A 9,582-nucleotide genomic window follows, 5' to 3' on the forward strand; every position below is an offset into this window, starting at 1 on the left:
GGATACATTACATATAAAGCTTAAACTATACCAAAGGAGATCTTGTCCTAAAAATCACCAAAATGGGGTTCTTTAACATCACAAAATTGGGTGTTTTTTTTTTCATGTACACAGCTAAAGAAATGGACTACAAGATCCAACAGACTGAATAGAAGGTCTGTTTCAATTTGTATTTGGAAGCTTCTAAAAGAGGAAATGAGAAAGTAACTTTTGCAGAAAACCAACGAAAAATTACTTGAAATTTTATCAGAATTTTTAAAAGGCCCCTGAAGCTGGCCCTGCTTTCTACTGCTCCTCCCTGCTCCTCTAAGTATATTCTGCAATGCTCTCCTTCATGCTATTCAACTCTCTCTGAACTTCCTTTTTATAACACCAAAATTGATTCCCACAAAAGCAACAATAATTCAGAAGACTTGGTAAAACTGTGAATATTTTGGCAAAAATAGTTTTTAAAACTTTGTGGTTTATTTTGCTTTAAGGAAACAAAAGGCCTTATAGAAGGAACTTGCTTCATCTCCCTGTGCCTTTGAGACATCAGTGTTCAACCTCATCTTCTTGGGGCATCTTCTAGTGCATTTGAGAGATTAGTCTCTGCAACTGTAAAGGAACACATATGGTGAACACTCAGCATAGACTGCGATTCCAAGTCTTTTTGTCCAACTATGGAAATGGCAACCCACTCCAGTACTCTTGCCTGGAGAATCCCATGGACAGAGGAGCTTGGTGGGCTACAGTCCACGGGGTCGCAAAGAGTCGGACATGACTGAGCAACTTCACTTTCACTTCACTATGCTAGCATTAGGTAAATGTGTCATTAGGGGGTCCCAATTCATAAAGGATCTTTGTTGTTTCAGTCCTCCTTGTGTCTCCCTGTACAACAAAGGCCTTTACTTTCTTAGACTATATTTGTGAGTAAACTTCCTGGTTCTTGAGAAGGCTGTATCCTTTGCACTCTCTTGCAGAGATTCCTCTTGCCTCTTACCGGTTTGAATCACAACTAAGAATACTAACAATGGATCTTTTAAACTGGAAAAACTTCTAAATTGGGAAATTTTTAGAGACCTCTCATTGTAAAACAGCTGTTTTATCGGTACCCATGGAAAGATAAAATTAAAAGGTGGATATTCACAATATTGATAATCAGCTATATCCCAAAAGAAAATTAAAAGTTTAAATTAAAAAAAAATTTTTTTAATTAAAGATGGACACAAAGAAATATAATCGTTGCTAACCTTAAGAACTTCCTTAGTTTCAAATCAATCAACCAACAAACAAAAGTTTTTCATAGAGCCTTATCTGTGGTCTCACACTTCCCCTCAATTGATCTTATGGGTGCTAATAAAAACAACAGAATAACTAAAGTTAATTAGGTTAATAAACAAGGGAATAGATAAAAGCTGAGGGGAAAATCAAGCGATTTCTTCCTAAAAGTAGGAAATTTTAAAGGGAGTGGTCCCAATAAGATAAAAATCTTGATATGGTTATTAAGAGATGAGATAAATGAAACAGACTTTGATGGCATGAAAACAAAAGTTTTGATACAACACTACCAAAAAGGATGTTTTTGATGGGCCAGAAAGACCCCTTTATCAGTCCCCCAAATATTAAAGGGACCCAAACAAGTCCACTCTACTTACCCCAGTTTAGAAAAACTTTAAAGGTAAGAGGGTAAAAAAAATTACACTGATATACTTGATAAGCAATTGCATGGGGCAATAAAACAAACGATCCAGTTAAAGACTGACAAAAAGGCCTGGATCCCTTGGCTCAACCCCTCACTGGAACCCAAAACCTTTTATACAGGCCTGGGTTAAAATGGCCTGGGAAATAAAAAGGGAAGTTTCTAGGACTCCTTATAAGACCAAGAGTTGCTAACAGAGTCCTGACAAGGGCTAAGTTAAAGGTATAACAGTTGATAGAACTGAGATTTGTTACAGATAAAAACAAAATCTGATGCAATGTTGGATCTGTTTATTTTAAGCATTGCTTCCCATTGCTTTTGTTCACTAAAAGGACACTGTCTATACATAGTAGCCTACACAGGGGGACCCCGCCCCTCTGCCTGAATGTTAAACCAAAGTACCTTCATTCAAGACCCTGGCTACCTATGGATGGCTACAGGAAAGAAGAAATTAACACATCCCCTCCCTGAGGCTGGCCATTCCAGAAGACATCTGCAAGATTAATGGCTTTTTTACTTCATGTTCTCACCTACCCACTCTCAGTTCTATGAAACTGAGGCATATGGACATCCAGACCCTGATAAGTTGGTTACTTTGGGACACGTGTCTGCCATCTTCTCAGTCCGCCAGCTTTCTGAATACAGCCACATTCCCTCCCTCAACACCTTATCTCTCAGATTATTGGCCTGTTGTGCAGCTAGCAGACCAAGCTTGGACCTGGTAACATATTTAAAAGTGGTATATTTGAACAGGCTTTATGTAAGATGGTTACATCTCTTTTACCTGAGTATACTGTGGGAATATACAAACATGTCTCACTGGGGAATGCGCCCCTGCCTGGCATAAGAAAGAGCATACAAACAATTTTAAATAAACATAACAAAGAAACTAATAAGGTTATGTAAGCCGACAAAGTATGAGATAAAAATTGCAGTCTAATATTCAGGGCCTAATGGAAGCAATAATGGAGTTTGGTCTGGGAGGTTTGTTTGTTTGGTTGGTTTTATCTTTGTTCCTACAATAAATTGGCCTGAGTTTGACTTGTGCACTCAGAAAGATGGCCTTCTACAAACATTTAAAGACATGATACATTGATCCCTATAGTTCTAGAATACAGCACTCTTTTGATTTCCAGTTTAGTTGGAAATTTTCCTACTGATATAAAAAAGCAAATGAAAGAAAACATAGTTGGGAAATCTTTTGACATCAATTGGGTGGCAGGCCAGTTCTTCAGAGAATTAAAAGCAACTGTGTTTGTCTTGCAAATCTCCACATATCAAGGGACTTCCCTGGTGGTTTAGTGGTTAGGAATCTGCCTTCCAAAGCACAGACTCAGGTTCAATTGCTGGTCCAGGAACTAAGATCCCACATGCCCTGGGGCAACGAGGCTCACATCACAACCACTGAGCCAGTGAGCTCTAGAGCCTGCACACCACAGCTGGAAAAAGCCCGAATACCACAAAGAAAGATCCTGCATGACGCAACTAACACACTATGCAGTCAAGCAAATAGATGTCTTTTAAAAATTTCCACATACCAGAAATGTAAATACAGCTCACAATGACCTGAGACTAAGCAGGATTAACTTAATAAGGTAGAACCTGACACCAAAGGGAAGAAATAACAAAGAGGCCTCTTTAAACTCAAATGGTTGGAAAGGCTTCTTCACTCACAATATGCTTGCTGCTGCTGCTGCTGCTAAGTCACTTTAGTCGTGTCCGACTTTGTGCGACCCCATAGACAGCAGCCCACCAGCCTCCCCCGTCCCTGGGATTCTCCAGGCAAGAACACTGGAGTGGGTTGCCATTTCCTTCTCCAATGCATGAAAGTGAAAAGTGAAAATGAAGTTGCTCAGTCATGTCCGACTCTTAGCGACCCCATGGACTGCAGCCCACCAGGCTCCTCCGTCCATGGGATTTCCCAGGCAAGAGTACTGGAGTGAGGTGTCATTGCCTTCTCCCACAATATACTTAACAGCCTCTTTAAGGGTTTGTCAAAAATGAATGCAAGGACTTCCCTAGTCCAGTGGTTGAAAATCTGCCTGCCAATGCCTGGGACATGGGTTTGACCCTGGACTGGCAAGTTTCAACGTGCCCCAGTGCAACTGGGCCCATGAATCACAACTGCTGAGCCTAGGCTCTAGCCAGAGCAGCAACTATTCAAGTCTGCACGCCTAGAGCCCATGCTCCATGACAAGAGAAGCCAGATGACCACACTAGAGATTAGCCCCAGCTAGCTGCAACTAGAGAAACTTGTGCCCAGGAACGAAGACCCCAGCTGAGACAAAAATAAATACATATTTTTTACAATCTATGAAAAAAATGAATGAATACAAATCTTGTTCTTTTCCATGAGGAATAAAAAGCCTGAAGATTTTCCTTCATTATTGGTTATAGAAAGGGGTGAGCTGCCACCAACTGCAGTCACTCACAGTGTACCCTGAAGAGAGGTCAGGATGAAGAAAACCAGGATTAAACATTCTGTGATTCGGACTTGGGTCCTATAGAGAGTTAGGATGCATCCCAAACTAAGAATTACAGTGACCTAAGATTCACGCATCTTCCTACACATAGAAAAGCACTAAGATCATTAACTTGAGATGCTGGTGTTTCGATGATTAGCACTAATCTTTTATCAAGATGCATGCTAGGCTACCTCTATTTGTAAGGTCGGACCCCGGGGGCCATGATGGGCTGCCCCTCCTCTCCCCCCGCCGGCGGGGGAAGTCCCTAACGGAGGGAGCCTCCCAGATGCCAGGGACCAAGCACAGCACACTCCGCCAGCTAAAGCCGCCCCGCCCCCAGCTGCATGAACCGCGCCACCTCAGCTGCATAAGCCGCCCCGCCTCAGCCGCATGGAGAAACGTATCAGCTCGCAACACCGCAAACCTGCAGCCTATCCAAACTCCCATCCGCTAACCCAGCCATCCCTCCCAACATGCATATAGAAACAAACTCCCAACGCGGTTCTGCGCGGATTCCCTCGACCTGCCCCGTTCGGGTCTGGGAACGCCGCCCGGGAGCACTCCGCCATTAAAGCCTGTCAGAGATTTTTTTTTGGTGTACCTGGTCGTCTTTACCTAACAGTATTTCCCAGTCAAAAGTTTATATACCTACTGTCTCCTACCCTACATCTTCAGAGCTCTCGGAGAGGCTGTCTCTTGGGCCACAGTCCTCAGTAAGGTCTCCAAACAAAACTTTAACTTGCTGCTCTTCAGTTCAGTTCAGTTGCTCAGTTGTGTCCGACTCTTTGCGACCCCATGAATCGCAGTACGCCAGGCCTCCCTGTCCATCACCAACTCCCGGAGTTCACTCAAACTCACATCCATCGAGTCCGTGATGCCATCCAGCCATCTCATCCTCTGTCGTCCCCTTCTCCTCCTGCCCCTAATCCCTCCCAGCATCAGAGTCTTTTCCAATGAGTCAACTCTTCGCATGAGGTGGCCAAAGTACTGGAGTTTCAGCTTCAGCATCATTCCTTCCAAAGAAATCCCAGGGCTGATCTCCTTCAGAATGGACTGGTTAGATCTCCTTGCAGTCCAAGGGACTCTCAAGAGTCTTCTCCAACACCACAGTTCAAAGGCATCAATTCTTCGGCGCTCAGCCTTCTTCACAGTCCAACTCTCACATCCATAAAGCCTTGACTAGACGTACCTTAGTTGGCAAAGTAATGTCTCTGCTTTTGAATATGCTATCTAGGTTGATCATAGCTTTCCTTCCAAGGAGTAAGCATCTTTTAATTTCATGGCTGCAGTCACCATCTGCAGTGATTTTGGAGCCCCCCCAAAAAAGTCTGACACTGTTTCCCCATCTATTTCCCATGAAGTGATGGGACCAGATTCCATGATCTTTGTTTTCTGAATGTTGAGCTTTAAGCCAACTTTTTCACTCTCCTCTTTCACTTTCATCAAGAGGCTCTTTAGTTCCTCTTCACTTTCTGCCATAAGGGTGGTGTCATCTGCATATCTGAGGTTATTGGTATTTCTCCTGGCAATCTTGATTCCAGCTTGTGCTTCATCCAGCCCAGCGTTTCTCATGATGTACTCTGCATATAGGTTAAATAAGCAGGGTGACAATATACAGCCTTGACGTACTCCTTTTCCTATTTGGAACCAGTCTGTTGCTCCATGTCCAGTTCTAACTGTTGCTTCCTGACCTGCATACAGATTTCTCAAGAGGCAGGTCAGGTGGTCTGGTATTCCCATCTCTCTCAGAATTTTCCACAGTTTATTGTGATCCTCACAGTCAAAGGCTTTGGCATAGTCAAGAAAACAGAAATAGATATTTTTCTGGAACTCTCTTGCTTTTTCCATGATCCAGCGGATGTTGGCAATTTAATCTCTGGTTCCTCTGCCTTTTCTAAAACCAGCTTGAACATCAGGAAGTTCACGGTTCACGTATTGCTGAAGCCTGGCTTGGAGAATTTTGAGCACTACTTTACTAGCATGTGAGATGAGTGCAACTGTGTGGTAGTTTGAGCAATCTTTGGCATTGCCTTTCTTTGGGATTGGAATGAAAATTGACCTTTTCTAGTCCTGTGGCCACTGCTGAGTTTTCCAAATTTGCTGCCATATTGAGTGCAGCACTTTCACAGCATCATCTTTCAGGATTTGAAATAGCTCAACTGGAATTCCATCACCTCCACTAGCTTTGTTCGTAGTGATGCTTTCTAAGGCCCACTTGACTTCACATTCCAGGATGTCTGGCTCTAGATGACTGATCACACCATCATGATTATCTGGGTTGTGAAGATCTTTTTTGTACAGTTCTTCTGTGTATTCTTGCCACCTCTTCTTAATATCTTCTGCTTCTGTTAGGTCCATACCATTTCTGTCCTTTATCGAGCCCATCTTTGCATGAAATGTTCCCTTGGTATCTCCAATTTTCTTGAAGAGATCTCTAGTCTTTCCCATTCTGTTGTTTTCCTCTATTTCTTTGCATTGATCACTAAAGAAGGCTTTCTTATCTCTTTTGCTATTCTTTGGGACTCTGCATTCGGATGCTTATATCTTTCCTTTTCTTCTTTGCTTTTCACCTCTCTTCTTTTCACAGTTATTTCTAAGGCCTCCCCAGACAGCCATTTTGCTTTTTTGCATTTCTTTTCCATGGGGATGGTCTTGATCCTTGTCTCCTGTACAATGTCACGAACCTCATTCCATAGTTCATCAGGCACTCTATCTATCAGATCTAGGCCCTTAAATCTATTTCTCACTTCCACTGTATAATCATAAGGGATTTGATTTAGGTCATACCCGAATGGTCTAGCGGTTTCCCCTACTTTCTTCAATTTCAGTCTGATTTTGGCAATAAGGAGTTCATGATCTGAGCCACAGTCAGCTCCTGGTCTTGTTTTTGTTGACTGTATAGAGCTTCTCCATCTTTGGCTGCAAAGAATATAATCAATCTGATTTCGGTGTTGACCATCTGGTGATGTCCATGTGTAGAGTCTTCTCTTGTGTTGTTGGAAGTGGGTGTTTGCTATGACCAGTGCATTTTCTTGGCAAAACTCTATAGTCTTTGCCCTGCTTCATTCTGCATTCCAAGGCCAAATTTGCCTGTTATTCCTGGTGTTTCTTGACTTCCTACTTTTGCATTCCAGACCCCTATAATGAAAAGGACATCTTTTTTAGGTGTTAGTTCTAAAAGGTCTAAAAGGTCTTGTAGGTCTTCATAGAACCGTTCAACTTCAGCTTCTTCAGCGTTACTGGTTGGGGCATGGACTTGGATTACCATGATATTGAATGGTTTGCCTTGGAGATGAACAGAGATCATTTGTCATTTTTGAGATTGCATCCAAGTACTGCATTTCGGACTCTTGTTGACCATGATGGCTACTCCATTTCTTCTGAGGGATTCCTGCCTGCAGTAGCAGATATAATGGTCATCTGAGTTAAATTCACCCATTCCAGTCCATTTTAGTTCTCTGATTCCTAGAATGTCAACATTCACTCTTGCCATCTCTTGTTTGACCACTTCCAATTTGCCTTGATTCATGGACCTGACATTCCAGGTTCCTATGCAATACTGCTCTTTACAGCCTCGGACCTTGCTTCTATCACCAGTCACATCCACAGCTGGATATTGTTTTTGCTTTGGCTCCATTCCTTCATTCTTTCTGGAGTTATTTCTCCACTGATCTCCAGTAGCATGTTGGGCACCTACTGACCTGGGGAGTTCCTCTTTCAGTATCCTATCATTTTGCCTTTTTATACTGTTGATGGGGTTCTCAAGGTTAGAATACTGAAGTGGCCCCTAGCAAATAGACAGAAGGGCCCCTAGCAAAACAAAGGCACTCAGAAAGTGCCCAAGCAACTTGCAGAACCACATCTCACCCAATGACTCGCAAAATATGGAAGAAACATGATAGGAGGGTGTGGAGCACGAAGACTAGCCCAGGCCACACTCTAATTATTCCACTGAAAGGACACAGACCAGCTGCGTGGCATGGACCTCAGCCCACTCTCACTGGGCCCCAACCTACCTCATCCCCAGTCCCGCTGCAGCCAATCAGGCAGCAACACTCAGGTGTACCTGCACCACCTTCCCAAGACAGACAATGCCAAGAGTTCCGAGGACTCCAAGATCTAGGGCTGCCTGTTCCCAACAGCCCAGGGTCCAACAGGCCACACACTACAGCCCACATCTGTCCTCATCCTCTCTGCTGGGCAGTAATCCCAGCTCTTGCAAAATTCTCAAGGCAACATGTCTTGGACTAAAACCAGAGCTGATGAGAACTAGCTGAGAAAGCAGATTTCATGATGAGGGGTGGGAATACTAAACAGATTGAAGGCTGAAAGCCTTGACGGCTAAAGCGTCAAATTCCCCAATCCATCACAAAGCAGACTTCTTTGCTCTCAAATTAGTTGACTCAGGGTGACAATGATGAGCTGAGAGGTGAGGTCAGGCTGTGCTCCTCCAGAATCAATGTGGCTCCACCCACACCACACAGCTTGGGGTCCCTGTAGTTCTGCAGCTGCACTGAGCCCAAGAGGCTGGGCACCAGGACTGCGTGACTTCTGTATCGCCCTTGTGCCTGACACAGTGTCTCATACAGGGGTGAGGATCAGATCAGTGAATGTGACTTAAAATGAATGCACTATCGTATCTCTGAGATGGAATCGGGAGTTAACATGAAGGAAGAACGGACAGGAGATGAGGAGTGAAGGAACTGCCCACCGTAAGATGTGTGTCAAGATGAAATCCTTGCACAGGACGCCTCTGTATGTACCCAAATCCCAACACCAACTACAGCCCTGAGAATCTCAGAAAAACAGGTGGGGGCTCAATTGCTGCAGAGCCCTTTAGAGATCAGAAGAAAATACTGTCTGTGTTTTTACTACTTGATATCAATCCTACTGTGTCTCACTCTACTAATGCCAGCTTCATACCATCTCCTGAAGGTTCTGCTTCCTCCACACTTTCCAGAGCTGTCAACACAGTCATGAAAGGGACCTCAGGTTTCTTTTTCCTACAGGAAATGAGGAACCACTGATGCTGCCCATGGAAGTCAGACGCTCTGCCTGGGAGCCCAGCACAGCCTGCTCTGGTTCTGTGATCTGCAGAAACTACTTGTCCTTTCAGGTTGACTCCTTATCTGTAAAATGGAGAGCATAATTCTTCTACCATATAGCAATGTTATATAAAGATTAAATTTGACACAACATATATCAGCTGCTGAGGAGAGATTCTGGCATAAACCAAGTTCTCCATAAATGCTATTCCTCATTGTAGTTCCAACTAGGAAATCAGGGGAAATAAGAAAGAGAAGAAAGATGTAAATACTAAGGAGTTCAGGGGAATCACCTCAAAACGAGAAATGAAGTCTTTCAGGTTTGGGAACGCATCCAGGCACTGGGGCTCAAATATGCGGTGCATGTCAAGGACGTCATAAACCAGGAAAT

The 9,582-nt window shown here is 43.5% G+C and overlaps 2 protein-coding genes across 3 annotated transcripts in view; both read right to left on the reverse strand.

Annotated features, from left to right (window-relative positions):
• The window catches only part of LOC120856726 (glutathione S-transferase Mu 1-like), a 41,529-nt gene that overhangs the window by 31,779 nt on the left and 168 nt on the right, over nt 1-9,582 (reverse strand). The window lies entirely within an intron of this gene.
• Nucleotides 1-9,582, reverse strand: part of LOC120856725 (glutathione S-transferase Mu 1) — a 58,399-nt gene that overhangs the window by 1,539 nt on the left and 47,278 nt on the right. The window contains exon 8 of the mRNA XM_040232107.1: nt 9,485-9,582. Within this exon, the coding sequence (XP_040088041.1) occupies nt 9,485-9,582 (98 nt within the window). The remainder of the gene's footprint in view (nt 1-9,484) is intronic.

The sequence above is a fragment of the Oryx dammah genome, unplaced genomic scaffold (assembly GCF_014754425.2).
Source record: "Oryx dammah isolate SB20612 unplaced genomic scaffold, SCBI_Odam_1.1 HiC_scaffold_28, whole genome shotgun sequence".
NCBI lineage: Eukaryota > Metazoa > Chordata > Mammalia > Artiodactyla > Bovidae > Oryx > Oryx dammah.